At 37.0% G+C, this 26,107-nt stretch overlaps 1 protein-coding gene across 2 annotated transcripts in view; it reads left to right on the top strand.

The window, feature by feature from the left end:
* XEG113 (xyloglucanase 113) overlaps positions 1-26,107 on the top strand; it is a 146,511-nt gene that overhangs the window by 103,203 nt on the left and 17,201 nt on the right. For both annotated transcript variants that reach the window (XM_089814912.1, XM_089814911.1), the window contains exons 7-10: positions 9,170-9,264; positions 9,408-9,461; positions 9,611-9,724; positions 20,518-20,616. In XM_089814912.1, the coding sequence (XP_089671038.1) occupies positions 9,170-9,264; positions 9,408-9,461; positions 9,611-9,724; positions 20,518-20,616 (362 nt within the window). The remainder of the gene's footprint in view (positions 1-9,169; positions 9,265-9,407; positions 9,462-9,610; positions 9,725-20,517; positions 20,617-26,107) is intronic.

Below are 26,107 nucleotides of genomic sequence, written 5' to 3'. Positions count from 1 at the left end.
TCACATCATCCACAGACTGATGGACAAACAGGAGTTGTGAACCGGAGTTTGGGTAATTTGTTGAGATGCTTGGTTGGAGATAAACCAAAGGGCCGGATCTGATTTTACCACAAGCAGAATTCACATACAATAATTATGTCAATAGGACTACTAGTAAATCACCATTCCAGATTGTATATGGGAGCAGTCCTAGAAATGCTTCTAAATTGAGACAGTTGGATAAAGAAGAAATAAGTAGTGCTGAAGTAGAAGAATTTGCTGAACATTTGAAGAATATCCATGAGGAGGTGAGGAAACACATTATTAAGATGAATACATAGTATAAAGCTAAGGCAGATGTGAAAAGGAGGCGTAAGGAATTTTAGATTGGAGATAAAGTCATGGTTCATTTGAGAAAGGAGTGTTTTCCAGTGGGTACATATAATAAGTTGAAAATGAAAAAGTTTTGACCGTGCAAGATAGTGAAGAGGCATGATTCTAGAAATGCCTATGAAGTGGAGTTGCCTGCTGAATTGAATATTTCGCCAGTGTTTAACATTTCAGATTTGACAGAGTATTATGAAGGAGGTGATGGAGATGAAGCTGTAGCAACACAATGGAGTATTCCAGCAACTAGTTCAGCTACAAAGGAGATTGAGGAGACACTGGACAGCCGTGTTGCCAAAAGTACAAGGAATAGAACTTATGAAGAATACTTGGTCAAATGGAAAGGGAGGCCAATAGAAGATTCATCATCGCTAGCAAGGGAGGAGGTTGACCATCTTGATTTTCTTCTAAACACTTGAGACGTGATGGGGTCACTTCTCAAATTACCTTGAGTGTCTGATGTAGGAGCATCTTAGGTGTAAGAGAAATCTTGCATCACCCAAAAATATTCCCTTTTTGTTTCTTGAATAAGGGTTGTCTCAGAGAAAAGTTTTTGTTTCTAGAGGCTTGCTACTTAGTAAGTCAATCATATGGGTTTTGAATGTCCTAATTTCAAAGGTGGATGTTCATCTTGGATATATCAGCCTACTAGTTGAGGCTCAATACCATATTATGAGTATTCATGGGTTTATTGCAGATTTTTGGTGTGAAATTTTGGTATAAAAACTTCAGGCTCACTGTTGAAGACCTTAGAGGCCCTGAATGGGATCCAAAATGGGATCGCTGGAGCTTGCACGAGTGGTGCCCTGTAGATCAGAAGCTAAGGATTCCAAAAAGTGGTTATAATAGCCAATCGAAGCTATGGTTCGAAAGTAATGGCCTTTCGAAGTTGGGCCAATCAAAATTTCTGAAATAAGTGTCAAAGGTGTATCAGGCCAACTCTATATGTAAAATTAGAGTTAGCTGTTTTTTGTCTAGAAACTTCCTAGGTGGTGTACAAATGCCTATTTAAAGAATTCTCGTACATTGTCTAGAACAATTCTAGGTGATAGTTGACAACTCTATGTTACAAAATATTGTAAAGAAGGTGCCCACATGGGTTTGCATATTGTATTTCAAAATTTTGTAATTCCGCATTTGCGGTGATAATAAGAAGTCCATATGTTGTTCTCACAAATTGTTGTTATTTCTTTGTTTGTGTTATGTGTTTGTGGTATTAAGGGGAGCACCTTTCATCAACATGACAAAAGAGTTTTACATGAAGTCATCACGGATTCTCTCATATGTTGTTGTCATGGCGTTACACACATGACATCCACCATGAACCACATCAGAGGGTGGATCTACCATAGCTACTCCCAGAGGAACTTTCACCTCAAACTTATTTCTTATAGAGAAGAATGTATTACAAGGGATTTCACCTTCAACTTCTCCTTCATGAAGAATAACTCATGAAGCAAACACTAACCTTTTGACCTCCTTGTCCAAGGTTTTCTCGTCTGGATTGTCAAACTCCCTCTGAATCATATGTCAACCTTTTGACCTCCTCATACAAGGTTGCCTGTGATAGATTTTCAGACTTCCTTTGAATGTTAATTCTTCCTTTTCAAAGAACTGATCTAGATATGTTCGACCAACTCAGCTCCATGGTAGTAAGTTATTTTATTCTTCAACATGGAACTTCACCTCGTGAATCTTGGTCCTCTTGATTGATCACTAGAGAAATTATCTCAACATGATCGACTTCCTTTTGTCCAAGCTCCTCCAATGTCAACTGAAGTAGATCCTCTAGTTACTTACTCTGTCATGGAAGCTTACAATCATGGAAGATATCTTGCTCCAAGAGACTCTTATCATCTGTCATGATTCCCATACAGCTGAAAGTTCTAGATCCAATACTACCTTGGACTTGCTGTCATAACATCATTCTATCACAGTCTTCTCCCACTCAATGGTTGAGCCCCTTGTCTTGACTTATATTTATACTCTGGATGTTATCACCCGAAAAGATGCCTTAGTACCATTCCTAATTCATCAATCTTCTCTTCCTGGAAAAATATCCCTGTACATCAACATCCTTGATACAAGTTGTTCAATGAAGATCCATGTGCATCAAATCAAAGGATGGTTCATAGTTGACTTATGGTGGCATCCTTTCTCTGATATCTCACCTCTAAAGATGGGAATGGAACATTCCCGCCCCCCCAAAATGTAAAAGTCCCACTCGTTCCATTTTATAGAGTTTTCAGTCACCAAAAGTCCAATGAGAGACAATCACATCGAATCTGAACAACCCCACTAGTGTGCTTGTCTCGAGATTTGTATACCACAAGAAATCTAACGCTGTATATTCCTGAGTGGAAGAAGCTTACCAGCCATAATCTGCACACTATCATTAGCCAGAAATTTTCCCTCTAATATATTCCAATAAAATGAATTGTAGGACCACATAGTAGAGTAATGTTGATCACAAAGATCTGAAGGCACCACCCCATGTTTTGAATTGTGATGAAATTTCTTGAATATGAGGATCCCAAAATTATTATTTCTCATAATAAGATGACTCTCATCTGAGTTGGTCCCATTATGAAACATTCTCGGTTTCAAACTTGATCTGGTCTGCAACTTCTTCTGTCATAGGCTGGTGAATTCATTCAGTACATTTGGAGGTAGTAATCAACTTTCGCTCATTCATATTTTCCATTTCACACTTTGATAGATATCTGCAGCATACATATTTTGCACCATGTTCTCCAGTGCATTAACAATTGCAACATCTGCAAATTGCATCACACAAAAGTGTCCATGTGTTGTTCTTTGCCACCAACCACTGTATTTGAACTCAGGCCAGAAGAAATGAGACATAGGATTGATCTGAAATAGCTCTCTTGCAACAAAACCTTAGGCTCAACAATAGTTACAGATATCATCATTGAAGAATTCAATGTAGGCAGAGTCAACCAGTCCTAGGCCAAGTAAGTCGTGATCCCCCTTCTAGCATGTAGATAATGAGTTCCTGTCTTGATATATGTAACCTGGAACTCTATTGATTAATACACCCCTTCACGTTATGAAGAAGGATATTCATTATGTATTTCGGTTAAATAGAGATTAAAGATGTTTGCACCCTAAGTTTTCAACATTTTCAATCGTTTGGAGTATGAACCATTTGAAGTTTCCGCCAACGTGCCTTGATTATCAACTTGTAAAGAAAGCTTGGTTTGCCTGAAATCAAGAACATAATATTTTTCTCGATCCGTCTATCTACTTGTAATATCCTTGTCGAGGCATCTCCATTTGTTCAAGTACCATTGTACTGTTAGACACTTGATAATGATTGCCTAATAATGGCCCTTCAATGGCACTCCCATTCTCTTGAATAGATATTATTATGTTGATATTGGGGACAGATAAATGTCTGATCTTAGAAATATGACTTACACCCCTTTGGATCAATACTTACAATGACTATAATAGAGATATATCCAGACTCAACCTCAGCAGTAAGGCTTCTGTGATCTTTCAGAATTATCCCAGTAAATGCATGTCTACAATATTTATAATCGAACTCGTATTTATAAGGCTCAAACATTTACTATGCTTCCTGAGGTAGAAACTATTGCTGGTGATTTCTGATTGACAGTTTACTTGAGTGTGGTTATATGATCAAGCAAAAGCAAGTATAAGTCACCTCCTCTCAGCCATGTTTTCCTTCTGATTTGCTAAACCAGATTGTTAAGCATTGTACTCGCTTAGAAAATACATACAATAATCTGCCAAGTGGGTTGCAATACCTGACAACAGTAACTACAAGTCTTATCTGTTCTTTTCTACTTCTACCTACCTCCAAACTGATGCCAAGGTAAAAGCAATGTGAATGATTATTCCCCATGCCCAGAAAGCAGTCATGTACAGGAGGCTTGAAGACCTTCACACACAGGACCAAAGGCCACAGAAAATCGGCTCCAATATACTCATGCAAATCTGAGAATTCTTTCCCAGTAATGCTTCCAAGGTTGTAACAGATCCTCAATGACCTTCCAGACCTCATGCACCAACAAAGGCATCAATTTCCCCTTACAATCCATAGTGGTATGGCTCCACTTCCACTTACGGATATGAGATTCAATAAAAAAATGGACTGCGCTTTGCCAAAATGAAGCCCACAAACAGAATCCCATATTCAAATTCTTTGAGCCAAAATTCTGGAAAGAAATATAAGTATATATATTTTATTTCAGATGCAAGCTAACAGTGATTCCAAATCATGACACCTCACATCCCAATTGTATTGATGGGGTTCAATACTACTGCATGCAAGGATCGTTTTAGGCTTTCAACTTTTAGCACATAACGGGCACACTATCAACGAGGAGATTCCTATGATCACTCACAACAAATTCTCAAGCAAGGATGTGCGATGAAGATTATTCCTTTTCCTGTTCCAAGATAATCCTTCAATAAAGAGTTCACCAATGTTTATTAGTTTTGACTGAATTGAACACCCAGGCTTTGCTCTGATACCATGTCAAAGTAAATTATTGGTATGATGCTGAAGTACTTCTTTTCCGTCAGTCTGAAATCACCGATCCAAAGGGAGAAAGAGCATTTATCAATTTCGATGCCTCTCTTGGTTTTTCGGCTGGGTATAAGTATTGTTTGAAAGGACATGAAACAAAAAGGCATGTCACGAGAGGACATGTCACATGTCCATTAATATGACATGACTGTTCATATAAACAATTATTAATCTTGTACTAATCAGTCTTGTTAATACTTAACCAGACATTATTTATGTCAAATCACCAATCTGCATTTACTTGGAGAAGTCATTTTCTCGATCCTCAAGCAGGCTTATTATTGACATGTCCGATCATTACTTGATCTGTTTGATAGACTAACAAGATCATTTCTCAATCTTTACCAAGAGAGAATAATTATATTTAGAATCTGATAGTACTGATTACTGTATACTTGATCTTGTATAGAGTTTTGATTTGGATATAAAGGAGATAGATTTATTTTCAAAGGTTTGTAATGATTATTCTAATTTAGCATAGCAGTTGTGTATGTATGTCAGTTAGTGAACTGACATATATGCATGCATGCACATATGATTGTAATCAGTACAATTTATCATCCTAAATTCCTAATATCTGACCAAAGCTACTATGAATCAACATGGATCAAAAGCCTCAAGCCAACCTCTCAAAGGCTCCTGAAAGCCCTCAGTAAACAACATAACCAAGTGGATCTTTGTCACATCAAGTACTATCACAACGAGCCTCTGAAACTTGCTAATGTAAGAATTCAAACTGCCCATCTGTCTAGGCTGAGTAAGATATCTGAAGTATACCTCTAGATCCTTTTTGTTGAAGGGATCAATCAATCTGTCCGACGATTCCTGATAGGAAGTATTGAGGTTATGCTGCAAGGTAACCATTCCGTGATGCCACTAATTGTAAGTTGCACTATCTAGATGCAATGTTTCAAACTTAATAACATCCACTTTTGTTATTGGTCAAAGAGTCAAGAAAGTGTCTAATTTTCTGATCCAAGCTTTGGTTATGAACTTCCTGCTGCCATTAAATGTAAGAAGTGTGAGCTTGCTAGTGGCATGTTTAAGATCATTATTTTGGTTCCTTGATCTTCTCTCTTGCCTGGGCCACTTTTGTCATGGGTCAAAGAGTCAAGAAAGTGTCTAATTTTCTGATCCAAGCTTTGGTTATGAACTTCCTGTTGCCATTAAATGTAAGAAGTGTGAGCTTGCTAGTGGCATGTTTAAGATCATTATTTTGGTTCCTTGGCCTTCTCTCTTGCCTTGGCCTACTATGCTCTCTCCTTCAAATCATGAATTTGTCAAAAGGCAAGTGTTCCTTCACTCTTGGTGGTAATGCATCCCACTCATCATCCAAAGCCAAGATGTTGTTTGTAAATGCTATACAGATAAGTAAGTTGTGTGTGGGTCTATTTTGAAGGGATTTGAAAAAAATAACAATCATCATTCAATCAAAGCCTAGGACCAAGAGTGGTATGGTAGTTTATCCATTAATTTTACTCTAATAGATTGGATAATTTTTTTGCCTATCATTGCAGATTAGGGTACAGAAATACCCTAATTTCCATAGCTGGTTTGTTAACACAAACCCATGAACCAGTTGCTGACAATTCTACATAGGGATTATAATTTAGCTTTACTGACTTGCTGTTTGGGTGGCTCCTATAATGTCCGCTTGTTTGAGTTTCAGAAAGTTTTCTCAGTGCCCAGGGTTGTGATTCACAGGTGGCTCCTGCAGCTCACTGGCTACAGATTCATTATGTTTTCTGATGATAATATTTTTGTTGTCATTATGAAATCTCTAGCTTACTGAATCGATTGTAAGTGTAATTTCTGTTTTAATAACAGGAGTAATCAAGTTTTGCAAGCTGTTGTGTAGACCGTTCATTTTACAAGAGTTTATATTTCATATCTGCATATTCTGTGTGGTATATTACCTGTTGGACTAGGTCTGATTAGGATTAAGATTCAGTAATTGGTGTTGTGTTAAGTTAAATCAATAGAAATGTATGATGCCTCTAATTGATGATATTACCCACATTACATCATCAAATCAACAGCTGGAAATGCAATGGCATTAATATTAAATCCACAGCCGTATTCGGAGTGTAATGTCCCCAATATTGTCGGCATCAGAGTTTCAAGGATTAGCCTATTATTGTTATCCTCGTAGGCTAATTATTGTGGATAGAGGGTCTTCTGTGGTAGCGACTTGGCTTGGGAGAGTCTTATCTTCTCCACATTTCAGTAAGCTATAGGTTGGTCTTCGTTTGGCTCAAATCGGACTTTGTTTGGGTTTAGTTTTGTGTACTTACTATTTGTGGTAAGTTGGTGTTGATCGAGATGGACCCTTTCTATTTTTGAAAAGTGCATTTGGTCACATGGAGAAATAATGGGTATGACTCCTATTTCAGATGGCATATAATGATAAGTATTTTGGGAGTTATTATATTTTTAGTGGCCAAATTATTATAAATTATTAAATGGCTTATTATAAAGTTATAATTTCACTTTATAATTTCACTTAAGTTGAGAGTTGAGCTATCATTGGAAAGTGCCATTTATTAATTAGTTAAGCCAAGTCAAGTGAGAGAATCTAAGGGAAGCTTCTAATTAATGTTGTGTAGTGAAGCTTCTTGAGTGAAGATACATTTTGGCAACAAAAGGGAATTTAGAGGTTATAAATACAAACCCATTTGTTGAGAAAAGCATACTTGAATATTTATCTGTTTTTGTTGCCTTTGTGGCTTTTTCCGAGTTCTGATTTTTGTGCCCTTGCTGAAGTATAAGGGTCTGAATTTTGAGTTGCTCCATTGGATCTACAGCTGAAGTATTGTAGATTCACATCTCAGATTTTGTTCTAAGTTGGCATTGGCAATTGTGTTGAGGTATACAATTGGCCATTTCTCCTACTATTTTACTGTAGCTAAGGAGAGTTCTGTGTTGAAGAATTTCACTAGCATTGGGGAAAATTATTAAATTTGCACCTGCATTTTTTGTTCGAAGGCATTGGCTGATTATTGAAGTCTATAGGCAGCATTTGGTTAGATGAGTTTCAGATTTGTAGAAGTGGGAGGCTGCGATTCATTTGGCTATGCTAAGATTAGAATTTGAAGAGATTGGAATCCGTCCTGGCATTACATTCCAAGCTGTGTTTGATGAGGAAGCTGGTTGGTTATTGTATATTTCATTTCCAGATTTACTGTGTTTACCTGCAACACTATTGTGTCATGTCCAATAAATGAAATTGTGCTAAGTGGGGAGTTTCTCATTAATTGTCTGCCAATATTCTGATATCAATTTCCAGTCAATTTGTGAATGTATCAAATCATTGAAAGAGTGGAGAATCAATTCTCATATTGGTATTATATATAGTTATGTGCATCTATCCATCTCCAATTCATTTGCTTGAGTTTTGAGTTCACTTGCCAAGTGTTTGACGAATTGTCAAACATCTGAATAATTGATGTATTTTGGAGTTATAACCATCGAGGGTTATTACACGGAGGTTTACCAGCAGGCAGATGACAGAGCTAATCCCTGACAGAATTTGGTTTTAATTTATTGTAGCTCTACATAATTTCTGTCCCATTCTTTGACTAATAAGAACACCAGGTAGGCTCAGCATTTCCCCTCCAGAATGAGTTCTGACATATATGATACAACTTCTCACCTCATAGTCTGTAAAACTCATGGTCAATTTAGAAAGATGTATAGGTGTATGTCACAAGTTTTCTTCGATTTTAGCTTATTGATATGTCTGATTCATTTTCGGTGTCATAAGAGTTTGTATTTTCATCTGAAGTAGAGCTTAACCTCTCTCCGGTTTCATATTTTTTGTAGCATTTAATATAAATATGCTTCTGATTATGTAACATTTCATATTCAGAATGAAAACATTGTTTTGGAGCTTTGTGTGCTATGATGAATTCCAGAAAATTTATTTTTGGTCTATTGAAGTTTCCAGTGTCAAATAGGGTGCACCTATTCTTGGTTGACCCAATACACTGGATGTGCTTGCTTCTGTCCAGTTATGTTTGTAATGAAAGCATTTAGTAATTTTATGTGTACAAATCTGGGCAATAGAGACAAGCATTAAATATTACAATGGAAATTTTAAATTGATCTGTACAACAGCATAATTTAATAGTGAGATCTTGGTTCCAAAGGAGGTGCACATTTGAAACTCCTAATTTATTCTTTTGTCAGTTGTTCCTGAAACTTTTAATCTCTTCTTATTTCCAGGGGGTTTCTTGTCATTTAATCCTTCTATTCCCAAGGAGTTACTGACTGGAGGAGAACATACAGTTGAATCACATTTTGCTCTGGTCAACTATCAAGTACGTAATACATTTTTGATAGTAGTTGAGCCGTAAAATATATCAGTTCTTTTCAGAATTTCTTTTTCCAACAGTTTCTATTGAAATTTTCAAGACATTTGGTCCTTCAATTTTTATCCATTTTTATTATTGTCATGTCACAGTTAAAGCAAATACGGAGTGCACTTGCTGTTGCATATATACTGAAGAGAACATTGGTATAGTTTGGTTTCCTAGTGGCTGTATTTTTTACTGTGTTGTACACTTTTATTGATGTAACATCTATTTCTTGTTCAAGAATGACTAATTCATATTCATAATTTCTTATAATTGTTTCCACTCTTCTGACCTGATATCTTCTGTGCAGATTATGCCTCCACTATGGTGCAGGTTTGACAGAATGTGGTATGGACATCCAGGGATATTACCAGGAACTCTAACACGACAGCCTTTTTTGTGTCCTATGGATCATGTGTTTGAGGTATTATTTTAAGTAAAATAGGTTTATCTCTGTGAATAATGACACTAAGTAGTTTAATCTGTGGATTCTTTTTTTAATATATCTTTTTTGTGGGAAAATAATCTAGTTAGGTCTGTTTAAACAGATTATTTCACCCTAACATTCCTAACCAGAATCGTTTCTTCTTGATCACTGTCCTGTAAGTGTGATCATTCTACTACTCAAAGCACTAAAATCTAAACAATTCATGCCAGGGGGCTACTATATATTGAAAAGATTGAAAGATCACTAGAATGCTTGTATAGGCCAGTCTAGTTGAAACAAGCTTATACAAGGACCTAATGTGTCCTTTTAAGCCTTGGTATGCCCTAGCCAACATTCAAAAAATTGTGATATGAATATCAGGATTTAACTGTGTGATTTTGAGTCAAACTCGATGACCCATATCACACAGTTAAATCCTGATATTCATATCACAATTTGACTAGCTGTGGAAATTATCTCCTACTTATCAATTCAAAAAATTGTTTTATTCTCTCCAAAACACTTCTAAACGGCTTTGAAGATGCCTAAATAACAGGGATCTGAAGTTCTTACCCCTTGTGCACTTATGAGATTTGTTAATAATGTCAATAAATCTGATTTATTTTCCTAAACTAGTCAGAGTAAACTGAGCAAATGAAAATGAGATGAAGCTATTTTGAATTTTTTGATGTCAGATAAATCTTTATCTTGGACTCAAACTTGACTTGATGGGGTCAATTGACATTTAGAACTGCAATCTTTTTAGAGGTGTAAATTTTGAAGTGTCCTGCTCATAGGATTACATGTTCCTTCAGCATTATGTTTATCTGGCTTGACATCAATATCTCTAACTAAACCCCAAATCTTGTTGTTGTGTGGTTTTGCTTTGATTTAAACACTGCATTTGTGCCATTTCCAATTTTGTATGCATTTATTAGTATGGCACTCTGCAACTTCAGTATTTTCTCCACAAAATGTCATTCTTATATAAATCACTTTCTATTTGTCTGGTTCAATTTCATAAGGCATGAGGGAAGTTTAGTCTGCTAGAACTGATACAAAACAGATATTGCACAAACTTATAGGTACTAAAAAAGAATAAGATCCCCCTCAGATCACTCAAGGAGTCGAGACCTTAAGTGGCCTTGAGGAAATGCTTATAACCACCAAAGTTGCCTTTTTCCAAAATACTTAAGAAACTTAATAGAATCATTCAATGCACTTTCAAATGTTCCTGTGAACGTTTAAAATTAGCCACTTGTCACATAAATGAAGGGTGGTGACTTCATTCTTGTGAAGAGTGGTGACTCTTCCACTAAAATGACACAAAGGAAAGATCATTCCAATGATTCAATCATCACTTATCAATCAGCATTGACCAATACGTCAAATCAGCAATCATTCAACCATTGCTCATGAATCCATTAAAGGGAATAACTATCAAGGATGAACAGTTGCGACTCTTTCAAAGGGCAGAAATAGATGGTAGAATTACTATAATGTCCCCATTTTTAGTAGGTTCCTATAGTTGGGTTGGTTAGTTCACCATCGTGACCCTTGTAAGCTGGTAGTGGGATTTGAGGGTCTCAGTTGTGGGGTTATAGGCTTTCTAGTAGCCTATGGTGTGTTTTGGCTTTGTTTGAGGGACTTAAGTCATCTGTTGGTTCTAATGAGCTCAGTTGAGATAGAGGAGTTGAGTGATGCTCTCAGTTTTTATTTTGGGCTTCTAGTTCAGGCTCCAAGAATCTTGGAGGGGGCATCTATTTATAGTAAGTCACCCCGCTAGGTACATTCATCATCTTTTTTCATGAGGATCACTTTGATATTGTTAGATCTTGATTCTGATACTTCTATGGTTGTTCTCACAAGATGGGTGAATTATTAATTTATTATTATTCATCTAAATATGTTGAGGTTGCTATTTTTGTTGTTGTATGTTGGTCACCTCAGTATCATAGCTCGTTGGAACTGGGTCAAAATGTTTTAAATTGTGGGCACAAGAAATAGTGGCCTCATGTGTGAGAATATTATGTTATGGTGGAAAAGATCATTTTTGGGAGTCAAAACCAATTAATAAATTATATTATAATGACACTTCATAATATTTTAATGCTATGGAGTTTATTTGGAAAACTTGTGCCACTTAGAGATTACAAATATGAGCCCATTTGATGAGAAAAGTATTTGATCATTTGATTATCTTACTTCAATTTGTTTTCTTTGTGATGTTTTCCTGAAGTTTTGATTTATTGTGCCCTTGCTGAAGTATAAGGGTTTGGGATCTACAACTGAAGTATTGTAGATTCAATTCTGAGAATTATTTCAAGATTTTTTGGCAAATTGTATTGAGGTATACAATTTGTCATTTCTCCTACTGTATTAATTGTTGCTAAGGAGATGTTTAAATTTTTCTTGTTGTTGGGGGTTGTTCTGGAATTTGTGAAGGGATTCACTGGAATTGTTATATCAAATTGTGTGCTGGTTAATTTGGAGTTGGTTGAGCGTCCATTTATATCTGCTGCTGGCCGTTATTTTCTATCTACACTTTGGGAGCAACATTCTTCATATTTGCAGCAGCATTTGTTTGTTGAAGTATTCTTTTGTTACTGATAGTCTTCATTTCGGAGGGTTTCAAGGCATGTGTTACGTGTAAGTTCATGGATTGTAGCTTCTATTTTTTTTGGGTATTGTGGATTTTGATAATAAGGGATATTTTATGAACTGGGTTGTTGGTATTTTGTGAAAATACTCAGTATCTAAGTTGATATTAAAATCTAGAATTTTCAGCTGTATATTTCTTATGTAATATTCAAATATTTGAGTTGAAATTATAATCGCAATATCTTCTATTTTGCTGCTATATTGTTGTATCAAAAATCGCAAAGCATCAAAAATTAAAAAAAGAAATCAATTCTTCAGCTTAGATTGTTTGAGAGCCAACATGGTTTATAACAATTACCGTGGCTCGAAGAAAGAAACAATTACCCAAGGCTTCCTCATGGTTCTCACCCATTTTGGGACTCAAATGCCTCAACATGATTGAATTACTCTTTCCTTGGTGCAAACTCCCTACCCATTACGAGCTTTGACACATTTTTTATGAACCTATCCAATTTTTTAATAATGTTATCTTCTAAATTTACCATGACATTAATATTGACATATTACAAAATAGCTTTATTATTATTAATTTCTGTAAGTTTCTTTATAATAATAAATGTGCTTAGTGAGCTTGATGCTTTTAAAATATCTTCTTTCATAGAGCAATTTATAGTATCTATCCATATGTCATGTCCTCAAATTTTAATGTAATAATTAAATTTAATTAATTAATTAACTGGTCCCAGAATTTAAATAATATAAGGACCTTTAATTAGTTACTTTAGTTAATTAAGATGGGGCCCAAGTTAATATTTGTATTTGTGGTTCCGATTGATTTAATATATCTCGGACCCATTTTTATTTTGTTTCCGTAGTTTGTGTTGCCATCGGCTATCTTTGTACACCCTTGGAAAGTTTCCTGTTGGGTATTTAAGCACAACTTCTAGGTAGTTTTTGGGTATGCTTTTGGATTATTGTCTATGTACTACGAATTCTAGTTGGAGTTCTGGATCATTCGCCATTTTGGAAGTGAAAGATCTTCCCTATTTGGCTCGTGCGGTTTCGGTGGGATTCAACCCTCACCCTATTCCGTTGTTGCATGTATTACTTCGCTCAGATCTGGCAAATCGGAGCATCATCTTTGACAAATATTAATTGAAGGATTATTTGTATTCAAGTCTCTATTATTGTCTAGAGTTCATCTAAATTTGTTGTTATTTTTGTACAAGCAAAATCGCCGTAATTGTTGTGGTTGTATCACTTTCGACACGAATACTCACTGACAATTGTCCCTCCTCCAAACTTCTGTACTGCCCTTCATTTGTACTGTACGACCTGCTAATTCCACTATATGGCTTGAAACATATCTTCACCGTATGGCCTTTGATCTCTACCGTACGACCTTTTGATTTCTACCATATGGGAGTCACCTTGACACACCCACCGTACGGCTCCTGCTTCTTCACCATACGACCCTCTTCTGGATACCGTACGGCCTCTCCTGCACCTTGCTCCGGCACCATACGGACTTCTCGACAGCAACTCCATACTTTCTCCACTTTCCTCCACCATACGGACCCCATTGCATCGTACGGCTGATCTTTTCATTCGTGTAGGGATTATTCAAGCTTCATCCCCACCAGTTACCCAGTCCTTTGTACTTGGGAACGTTACAATGGTATCAGAGCAGAAGCCATCGGGAGCATCCTCGAAACCGTTTAGGAAAGTGGTCGTGCAACACAGTTAACTTAGGCCGCACAACATGGGCTATGACCGTGCAACACAGGAGCATCTCCGAAACCGTTCGAGAAATTCTCAAAACTTCCGAGAACATTACCGAAACCGTTCGGGAACATTACAATGGTATCAAAACTGGTGATCTTGCCAACCTATTGGGATGATTGAGAGACTTTGGTACTTGGATCACACTATGGCCCCGAACAACGATGGAGAGTGGTAGTTGAAGGCACCACAAAGGATTGGCAAAGAGCTCAGTGAGGGTGTTGATCTTCCATTAGATATATTGGAAGTATGTTTGTGTCAGGTGGACCAATTACCTTCAAGATTTATACAGAGAATCCTCTCGCCAACTAAGGATGCCTTAAGTCAACCCAGGGTTTTGAGACACCATGACAAGGATAAAAGATTGGCAGTTGCAGCATGTCTCATCGAGGTCTTGAGAATTTCGGCTCCTAAAGCACCGTATGACGATAACACCATGATAGAGATATTGCAATTGATAGTTGACAGCTTTCAGAGTCTTGATGACTTCAGTAGTGACCCTTTTGGTAGGAGATCTACAATATTGGAGAATTGTGCAAATGTCAAAGTAAGTAATCTTCTCTTAGATCTCAAATTGCAAAATTTGGTCCATGATATGTTTCATCAATTCTTGGTCACCATCAAGGAAGATCATGATACTAAGATTCCAGTTGCTATGGAGAGTCTTATGATTTCGTGCATTGAAGAGATGGATGAGATATCCCAACCTGTCACATCTATGTTATGAGTTATTCGTAATCTAGATTGTATCCCCTCTATAGCAACATATAGATTGGTCAGTAATGTTTTCAAGCATTGTGAAGAAAAACTAATATCTCATTTGCACAAGTGGGAAAAAATGGATGATAATGATAAGGGTGATGCTTTACATGAGGAGAATGAAGACATGATTACAGGGCCACTCCAGGAGGATTTGCTAAATCTCTTTCTACTACACCAACATGGGCAGAATACCAAAAAAAGGAAGAGGTTGCTTGCATGGATCTTGTGAAGACATGGACGGATCATGTTGTGCTCGAGGTTGTGCCTGTCACAACGCACTATTCGTTGAGGAAGCTCTATCAGTTGTCGAAGTTGTGTCCATCATAGAAGTGGTGTCTGTTGCTAAGGTCCATGTCTGTCATCAAGTTTGTGTCCGACACCATTGTGTCCATCATTGACACTGAGTCCGTGTCCGTGTTCATTGTCATGTCCATGTTCGTCGTCAAGTTGGTGTCCATCACTGTCGTTGTGTTTGTCACTGTCGTGTCCATCACCGTCATGTCCGTCATCGATGCCAAGTACGTGTCCGTCATCGAGTTTGTGTCCGACACCGTCATATCCATTACCAATGCCGAGTTTGTGTCCATCATCGAGTTCATGTTCGTCACCTTGTCGTGTCTGTCACCAACGTCCAGTTCGTTCCCATTACCGTTGTGTCCATTACCGACGCCGAGTTTGTGTCCCTTGTTGAGTTCGTATTCGTCACCGTTGTGTCCGTCATCGACATTGAGTCCGTGTTCATCATCGAGTTCGTGTCCGTCACCATCATTGTGTCCTTTGTTGTCACCGTCACCATATCCATAATCATCATTGTGTCCGTTGTCATCACCATCGCCTGTCTGTTGCCATGTCTGACACCGCAATCATTGTCATCTCCATTGTCATCAGTGTAGCTGTGTCTATTGCCAAGTCCATCATCATGTTCGTCACCGTAGTTGCGTCTGTCAACGTCATTGTGTCTGTCACCAATGTCAAGTCTGTATCCGTCGTCAAGGGTGTATCCATCGCTGTTGTATCTGTCGACGATGTCATGGCTGTCTCCATCATCATTGTGTGTCCGTCATTGTGGCTACATCGGTCGCAATAGCTACATTTGCTACCATTGAGACATTGCTCGCTGTCAAGGCTCTATCCATCATCGAGGCTTCAACCAAGGTTCTACATGTCATTTAGGTTTTATCTGCAACTAAAATTTTGTTTGTCGTTGAGGTACTCTCCATTGAGGTTTTTTCTGCCAAGATTCCCTTTATTGAGGTACTTTTTGCTCAGGCTTCCATCATCGCGGCACCCTTCGCCGAAGCCCTTGTCGCCAAGGTTCTCACAGTCAAGGCCCCCTTCGTCGACATTCACACCACTGAAGCTCTCTTCGTCAAGGTTTCATCCATCAGGAATATAATAGTGATCGTTGTGGTTGTGTCAGTAAGTTTGTGCCAGCATTAGCGTCTATGTGCATGACCATACCCAAAGAGAGTTTTGAACATAATGACATGAAAGATTTCATCAATTTGTGTCAGTGGGATCTTGGTGAAGGCTACACTAATGTTTATATCAGAGTGGCGCAACAGATGCTTAATGATAGTGTGGTGCAAGGGAGGTTTGATAACAATTCACACATTTCGCCCACATGTTTGATTTGGGACCCTGGAGCTATTGATGTTTCATCAGATGACAGATTGCTTGAGGTCAAGCAATCATTGGGTAGCAAGGATTTGTCATGTCCCTAAATTTTAATGTAATAATTAAATTAAATTAATTAATTAACTAGTCCTAGAATTTAAATAATATAAGGACCTTCTAATTAGTTACTTTAATTAAGATGGGGCCCAAGTTAATATTTGTATTTGTGGTTCTGATTGATTTAATATATCTTGGACGCTTTTTTTTTGTTTTCGTAGTTTGTGTCACTGTCGGCTATCTTTGTACACCTTCGGAAAGTTTCCTTTCAGGTATTTAAGCACGGCTTGTAGGTAGTATTTGGGTATGCTTTTGGATTATTTTCTATGTACTACGAATTCCTGTTCGAGTTCTGGATCATTCACCATTTCGGAAGTGAAAGATCTTTCCTATTTGGCTCATGCGATTTTGGTGGGATTCAACCCTCACCCTATTCCATTGTTGCATGTATTACTTTGCTCGAATCTGGCTAATCGGAGCATCGTCTTTGGCAAATATTAATTGAAGGATTATTTGTATTGAAGTCTATTATTGTCTGGAGTTCATCTAAATTTGTTGTTATTTTTGTATGAGCAAAATCGCTGTCATTGTTGTGGTTGTATCACTTAGGACACAAATACTCATTGACGATTGTCCCTCCTCCAAACTTTCCTACTGGCCTACTAATTCCACCGTACGACCTGAAACATACCTTCACTGTACGGCCTTTTGATTTCTACCGTATGGGAGTCACCTTGACACACCCACCATATGGCTCCTGCTTCTTCACCGTACGACCCTCTTGGGGATACTGTACGGCCTCTCCTGCGCTTTGCTTCGGCACTGTACGGACTTCTTGACAGCAACTCTGTACTTTCTCCACTTTCCTCCATTGTACGGACCCTAATGCATTGTACGATTGATCTTTTCATTCGTGTATGGATTATTCAAGCTTCATCCCCGCCAGTTACCCAGTCCTCTGTACTTGGAAACATTACAATGGTATCAAAGTAGAAACCATTGGGAGCATCTCCAAAACCATTCGGGAAAGTGGCCATGCAACACGGGTAATTGAGGCCACGCAGCACGGGAGCATCTCTGAAACCGTTCAGGAAATTTCCAAAATTTTCAAGAACATTAATTAAAATTTGGGGACATGACACCATATATCTTATAAGCACTTCCCTTTTGTTAGTAGAAATGAATTACATGCATTCCTTACTGAATGGGGTCCGTAGTACTTTAATACCTCAGTTGATGCATGGGGTGTGGACCAGTGACTAGTTTCCACCTTCCACGGTATGCTTCATACTCACATGTTTTCCAAGGCTTTGACTCACCTTACCTTCTTCTTTCGCCTATCCCATTTAATATATTATATAGCAACTTAATAATAAAAAGGGCACTGAAAACATACCTTTGTGGTTTGCGTCCAATGATGATGACATGTCTTTTGATCACATAGCTTGTACCTTTTTTTAATTTAAATGTTCCTTGTCAGTTATCGTATAACACCCTATTTATGTTGTCCGCTTTATATTTGGCTTATGTCTTGCATTGCAACTGAAGTTTTGTCTTACATTTTCTTAGCCTCTCCTTTTACTTTTTTATCTCTCTTCTACTTTTATCACATATCCCCATATATACTCCAAGAACTGCCTAATCATCCCCACTTTCCAATACATTATTAATATGTTATAGACTCGACACAACCTCCCATCTTCATCACTCGGAGCTAACATTTATTAGTTTCCATTTATTATTGATGCCAACTATAACTTATCATCGGTAATGATGTACTATTTGTTTTTAATTGTATTTAATACACACACACACACACATGATTATTGACATAGTTTCATACATATTAATGGATTGATATTATTTTCTATTAAGATTTTGATCGATATTGATTATTAATAAGCAATAATAATTAATAATATATTTCATATATCTTATCTATCAATTTGATCAAACAAGTGTATGTATTATTAAAATTTAACACATCAATTTGGGTTCATTAATTACAAATTGGTAAATAATATTTAAGTAAGGACTTAAATATTTGAGGCAATTTGTGTGCATAAAAGCATCAGTTATGGTTTATGATATGCTTATACAGGGTCTGAGATTTCTTCGCCCTCTGAGGTTAGCATTTTGTATAATCCATTTTTCTGTACTTGCTGTAATGACCTTTACTTGTTTAGAAAATTAATTTGACATCTGTTGTTACAGATCTTCTCATTGCTTCCTGCCTTGGAAATGAATTTCAAATTTGATTTGCTAATATTAATTCATGAGCATGAGACAGTAAGCTCTTCCTACCATACTTCATTAAATTTTATAAACCAGGAGACCTCTTCATGGAAGTAAATAAACTATTCAACAAAGTACTTATCATCTAATATCTGAAGAAGTGTGAAAAATTGGTTAGTAAAAGGGGTGGCATGTGACCTATGGTGCCCTAGGTTTCCAGGATGAGGGGATGGGGAAAAGGGTTTCCGCGATGGTTTTTTAAATCTCGGAGCATGGGATGGCAGGGGATGACAGTGGTAACAGCTATATAAAAAATAGGGAAAATTTAAAATATATAAGGAAATATTAAATATTCATATCAAAACATGGATAAAGTATGCTTCTATGAATTATAGAACCTTAACATATAACATTTGTATTAAATAATTTTAGAGTTCACATGAGAGTGAAAATCAAACAAATTATCAAAACTTAAACATTAATTTTATGGGACAGCCAAGGGAAAGGCTTCTTGAAGTTTCTAAGTTTCAGGAACATCCCTTCATTTTTCTTTATAGCCCACTAGATGACAATACACTCTTGTGTAGCTCCCTCTAAAATTACTTTTACAAGTGTGACAGCACACTTTGGTACCTCCTAACTCTGTTTTTTTTTAGGGCTGTCACAAATTGAAGAAGAGGTTTTTTGGAATTAAAGAGACCTTGTACGTAAGATTTTAAAACTTCAAAAAGGTAATCAAATGGATTTGTGGCTTCTATCCTTCACCTATAGTACTCCCACACCCTAATGAACCCCCAAGTGAACTTGTAACTCTCACATTTTTGTTATTTATTTGTTTCTTGCATGTCACCATCCTCACTACACTCACTATTGTTTCTCATTTTGTTTTGTTTTGTTATACAATTTGCAAGTGGAAATTGTAATCTGAAAATAGAGGAAAATAAAATCAAATTGCATCCTTGAAATTTTGAAAAAAAAATATTAAATACAAAAAAATTGGAAGATTAACATACCTCTTCCACTTGTCTTCCCAATTGCTATCTCACTCCTTGCCACTTGTGCTAACCAATGCTGTTTTTTTTCAACTGCACGTTCAAATGCTGCTGGTTTGTCTTTGCAACTTGGCTGCAATCTTTTGTTGCACGTAGAAATGGGAAACTAATAGATATGGAATCTATCTTTTGTTATGTTAGGCCTAAGAGGGTATGGGTGTCTACAAACAACAAATAAAAATGTTCAAAGCTTTGACACAAATCAAATTGTTATCATTATAGAGAGCAATTTGGGCAAGTTTGGGGATTCCCTGGCATTTGTAGAACAGTCAAGGAACACCTATGTACTCCCCAGCCTTGTTGTGGTGGCACCCCAACACAACTTGTAAAGGAGCTCAAACCTGAGATGTCCCTGATTGTATGAATGTACCTAAAGGTGGTGGTGATGGGGTGGTTAGATTATGTATTGTAGTCGTTGAGTCTCAGTAACATCCCCCTCGTTGAAACAACCCATTTTTTTGTGGGGGATAGGTCCTTATGTAACTTTGGTATGTAAAATTCTTCTTTATATCTTCATAAATTTAAGTTTTCTCAAATTTAGCTGGTTCAATACATTCTTTTAAAGGTCAAATTTCATTTATTTTCAAAGTTTTTGATTTATATGCATATAAATATATTCCTTTTTGAGCATGAAGAAGAATTTTATGCTTTATATCACTCAATTTCAAGTATTCAATGTTGCAGGTAAATATTATGCTGTCAAGCTTACCAGAAAATGATTTTGGTCCAAACATTGATTTTCGAGAGTATTCATTCCTTGAGAATCCACGAGTTCCAAATCAGGTTTACTATTTTTAAGCTTTTCTGATTTCCGATATAAACAGATGATTTGAATTGTGGCAAGAATGCAAAATTTTGAATGAATAGATGGTGCACTTTTCTTTCTTTAGCAAATTCATTTATTTTTTATCATAATACTCTAGACAGTATACAGCAGTCTGCACTTCCATATTATCTGTATCTTATTGTCTCTGAGGAAAATTCATCTGAACTTATTATAACAAATCATCTATCAATATAAGTTGACATTAGGTTCAGAGGAAACCTTATTCTCTTTTTTATTATCAATTGCAATTTTATATTGGTTAAGAATAAAGATTGAAGGAATGAAAAATACTTTACATTTTTAAGAATGGTTGGAGAATATTTATAGAATTGCTAGTAATCTTTTATCTTCAAAATTTTTTTTTCGAAGAGTGATTATGAGGAAGATGAAAAGCTGTGTTTTTAGCACATGTACATCTTGGTAATTCTAAAATATCAGAAATTTTTACATTAGCAAATATTTTTTGGAAAATTTTCCAATATGTAAAATTGAGATTTCAAGATCCTATTGAAACTAGTGCAATCTTTACTTTCAATGTAGATCTAAATGTCTTCCCTAATGATAGTGTTTCCTTTCAAGTACATGGCGAAAATAATATCCATAGTTAATATTTTATTAATTGCTAGTAATTGGCTAATGTAACCATAAGAAAGAACACGTCCAAATGGTGGAGCGACCATAATGATAACAACACAAGTTCATATTTGATAGTGCTAGGTCAACATTCTTTGTGGTTATGTTAAGGTTGGTGAGAAAAGACAAAAGGCTGGGTGCTGTTCCCAGTTGAATGAAATATTAATCACTTGGTATTAATAATCAAACCAATGGTATTGCAATTTCCTCCAAAGGCTAAGGGATGGTGAATGAGTGTGATTACCAATTAGCAAATAAAATATATGTTACAGAAAATAGCCTTAAATGATAATAGAATGGCACATTTGGAATTATTGATAATATTTTATGCTTATGGATCAAAATGGATGTATTTGCTTGCAACTGACTTTTTTTACAAGAGTGCTGCTGGAATTATAACATTACAATTAGACTTATAGATGGCTTCTAATGATTCAAATATTCTATAATAAGCGTTCTGCCAATAGGAGGATCACTACATTGTTATTGTTATGCAGTCCTCATGGCTTGATCATTGATTTTCACTGTTCAATAAATATTCTAGTTGATTGCAAGGGATCCTACATGCTAATCATGATGAGCTGATTAGGATCATATCTTACCTATTACAACAATAATAATAACTTCATCAATTAACTGCATAGTTTATTAGAAACATGTTAGCTTGATTTTTATCCCTTTATTTGTCATTGCTATCTCGTTTGGATGTGTTTAATTCATTTGGCTAAAGTAAAAATTGTGTGCAATAATAGAAACTAATTGCGCATGCTAGATAAGGTGAAAGAAACAATGTCAACAAGTCATAGATTGTAAATGTAGCAAACCAAATAGGATTTTAGATTTGAATAAATAATATATTAATAAATGAAATTACTCTCATCTATAGAGTCTAGACACAAGGTCTCATTACCTTGTTTAATCCTCAGGTTATGACATCCTATTAGGCTTAGGTAAGGGAATATATAACCATACCAGACTTGAACATTCTTACATGGGACAAAAGGGGCATGATTCTAGCTTGAACTTATTTTGAGGATTGACTATGAATGGGTTTTTGATAAAGCAAGGAATTCAACTTGTGTTTCTTCAAATAAATTTTACAGTAGTGTTCCCTTGACATTGAAGCAATGAAACTCAAGAACTCGCAACCCGCCCTCCAAACCTCAAAGTACTCTTTCCTGGAACATCCTCAGACTAGGTACTTTGAATACCCGAGTACCTCCACTTCCACCATTCTACAACCATGCTGCTGTTAGGATGGGTATTTGAATTTTGATTTTTGAATGTTACTAATGGGTATGTACAATGCTACTATGTTGAATATTCAATGGTTTTGGTTCGTGTTGCAATTTTTCTAATGAATAGGCCTTCTCTATGAAGTTATAAAATTAAAGTACATATTCACAAAAAAATGTCAGCGATACAAGATCAACCCATGAGAGTTATATGTCCCAAGGCTGGAAACAAAGTACAAAATTAACTTTTTATGAAAAAAATGAAGGGAAAAACCCAGAGAAAGCCACATTAGGCGGCTAAAGCAGTGCCAGCCAAGGGGGGATCCTAATCATCTATTTTCCCCATACATCAAAGGGGCTAGGGGTTGGGTCTAAAAGGATCCACCCGTCTTCTTTCTCTTTCTCTTTCTCTCCTTCCTCCCCTAAGTTGCCGGATTCGTCCCTTGCTGCCCGGATTTGGGTCCGGGTCCGCATGGGTCCGGATTCGCCCCCAGGTTTGCTGCGGGTCTGGGCAAGGTCCTTAGTTTTGACTGTGGATTCGTCCAGGTCCTTGCTGGAGCGAACCCAGATGAACCCACAACAAACCCGGGGCTAAAAACAACTTTAAAGAGTGTGTTTTTTAAATTGTTTTCTTCTGTAACTCTCAAAGGAACTTAATAAAAATTTAAAAAACATTTCACTCATCTAATCCCTTATGTCAAGGTGGACGATGATATAGCAGCATATGGGACTAGTGGAACCAGTTTGGGTTCCAATGATGAAGCTCTAGATATAATTGCAGTTGGGGATGAAGCCATTGGTCTCTCATTTTATGATGATCCAATTGACCCTTAAAGGGCATTTGATACTATGATTATTGATAAACTACTAAACACTTGTCATCTATCATAATGTTTCAAACTTTATTATTTGATGAACTAGTCTTTGTTTTGCAATTTAGTAATTCAATGTATTATTTGATGAACTAGTCTATGTTTTGCAATTTAGTAATTCAATGTATAATTTTCTTTACAATCATGAAGATAGATTAATGAGCGAGTATTTAATGTTTTTAGATTCAGGTAAAATCATGTTTTGAAGGGACCCAAAACCCTTTGGCATTTGGCATTGATCAATGATCAAGCAACAATTGTTCATATTGTGAAATGATTTTGTTTTGCAACTATGCATGTTTCTCTTCTGTGTGTGTATATATATATATATATATATACTCACGAACCCACCCACGAACCCAAATGGGGAAAAAAAAAATTGCCCGAAACCCACGAACCGAACCCCAAACCCGAACTCGTCCCCGAACCCGAATCAGCAACTTAGCTCCTCCCTCCTGGAGGGCGAGCTGAGGAACTACAACCACAATGATGGCCATGGGGCAAAGTCTGATATCCAGAGGAAGAATCCAACGACACTTTGACGAGTGTACAAGGGGCATTACCCCAATAATGATGTAACTCCTGTAGGTGGGCCACCTTCAAAGCCACTTTATTGGCTTGAACTTGGATCTGCATTATCACATCATTGCAAATACATGCTTTAGTGTACATTGAAACAATTATATCCATAAATTTGTAAGTGAGTAAACAATTTTTTATATCAATCCATAAAGTGAATAGAATTTCCATCCTGAAAGCAAGCCAAATCTGTGAGAATTTGAAGGGAAGCCTGAGAGAATCACCCAGCAAGACCATATGCCAAGAAAAGGGTTCTAGACTAAAGGGCCAATAAATCATGTATCTAGATCCAATGTTGTTGAGCTCTTATAAAAAACTAGAAGATGTGGAGAAACATCTCTGGTTGCCCACAAAAGGGCATCTAGGGTGAGGAACCCCCTAATGTCTAAGTTTGAAACCCAAAGGCAACCCATGAAAAATAATGCACCAAGAAAAATGTGTAAACTTGGGTTCCATGGTAGCAGACTTGATAGTAAGAAACCAAAGTCTCGAGGTTTTCTAAGAAGATTGCAAGTGCAAACATTGGTTAAGAATGGTGACCATTGACTAATGGGGAACCAACCAGTGATAACTCATCTTGGGTTTGTAATTGGACAGAGGAGTCCAAGGACACCACTTCCAATCCTTCCATCATGGCTTGGCGGATTGAATCCCAAGCTTCTGTAACATGTGTGAAGGAAAAGTTGAGACTAACAAGTCATAAGTTTGTGGATCTTGGTGAGATAGACAAAACTGGACCCGAAGGTGATCCCATGACTGCAAGCTCATAGTAACCGTCGAAAAAAAGATCCTTAGGTATTTGAATGTCACGTCTATGAAGTGCAAAGCACGAATACCTTGGATCTTGGAATAAGGACACCCTTGTGAATGAAGAAATGGTGACCACCAAATGTTATGTTGGTTCATGTACAACCCATCATGAAACCCATTGAAGCCTAGGCTTATTAGCTTCTTTGGCTCTCCATATTAGTGTTGCCCACAGTTGCATCTCTAACCTAATTTTCCTTGTCTCAATATCGGGGACATTTTCGAGACTTGGGGACATCCTTTTAAGGAGGTGGCACAACTGAAGCAATTCAGATCAGTAGATAGTTACATTATAGAATTCCAGAGATTGTTTGTGGTTGTAACTGACATCTTGGAGAGGCGATTGATTGTGTTATTCATGGATGGGTCGATCAAACCTTTTGAGGAGTTGGGTGAAAGGGTTCGACCCAAACACATTTACCAAAGCAATTAAGAAGGCATGCGACATGGCAACATTCTCTTCTTCTTCCAGGACTTATTCGCACCCCAAGCCACACTCACTCCGAAGGAAAAAGACAATAAACCCCATCCAAAGAAGCCATCATTGGATAAGGCCACAAGACAAAAGCTCAAGAGGAGGAAAGTTTGTTTTACCTTCTGGGAGCTATGGGAACCAGGGCACTGATGCTTAGGCAAAGGGAAAATCCATTACATTGAGGTGATGTCCGATTGCAAAGAGGAGCATGAGGAAACTAAGTCATCGAAAGGGCAAAATGAAGATAGAAAGACTCGAATTGAACTAACCTAAACTGCGTAGAAAGGATTGCCACACTGGTATGACAAGGAAGCGCTGTTGCGACACTTCATCAACTCATTACTCATGAATCAAAGGGATTCGAAGTCAAGGTGGCGGGAGGAAATCTCTAGTCATGCACATATTTGGCTCTGTAGCTAAGCATTACCATAGGGAGATACACAGTGACAAATGACTTCTTTGTGGTAGATCTGGATGATACCAACATTAAATTGGGCATCTAATGGATGGAAACTCTCGATGAGTACTCACAAATTTAAAGAGGATGGAGTTCTCTTTCAAAGTGGATGGTAAAAAGGTGGTGCTGAGGGGAATGAAAAATGGTGGTCCGAAGGAAATCTCGACACGATGGATGGAAGCAATCTTCATACATGATCTGGGTGGCACACTGCTTAGTATCAATAGAACCTATACATGGGTAGCAAGCTCACTACAAGAATGAGGAGCTTTAAATGGTTTGGATAAGCATAGTTTGGTTTTTATTAAAATTCGACCTGGTATACCTCTACGTCATTGCTTTGAGCACACCATTGAGTTAGAGGGAGGAGCCAAGCCTAGTATCACCATG

Source organism: Cupressus sempervirens, chromosome 2 (genome assembly GCF_028749045.1).
Source record: "Cupressus sempervirens isolate cs-2001-9-10 chromosome 2, ASM2874904v1, whole genome shotgun sequence".
NCBI lineage: Eukaryota > Viridiplantae > Streptophyta > Pinopsida > Cupressales > Cupressaceae > Cupressus > Cupressus sempervirens.
This window is presented reverse-complemented; position numbering and strand designations above follow the sequence as displayed.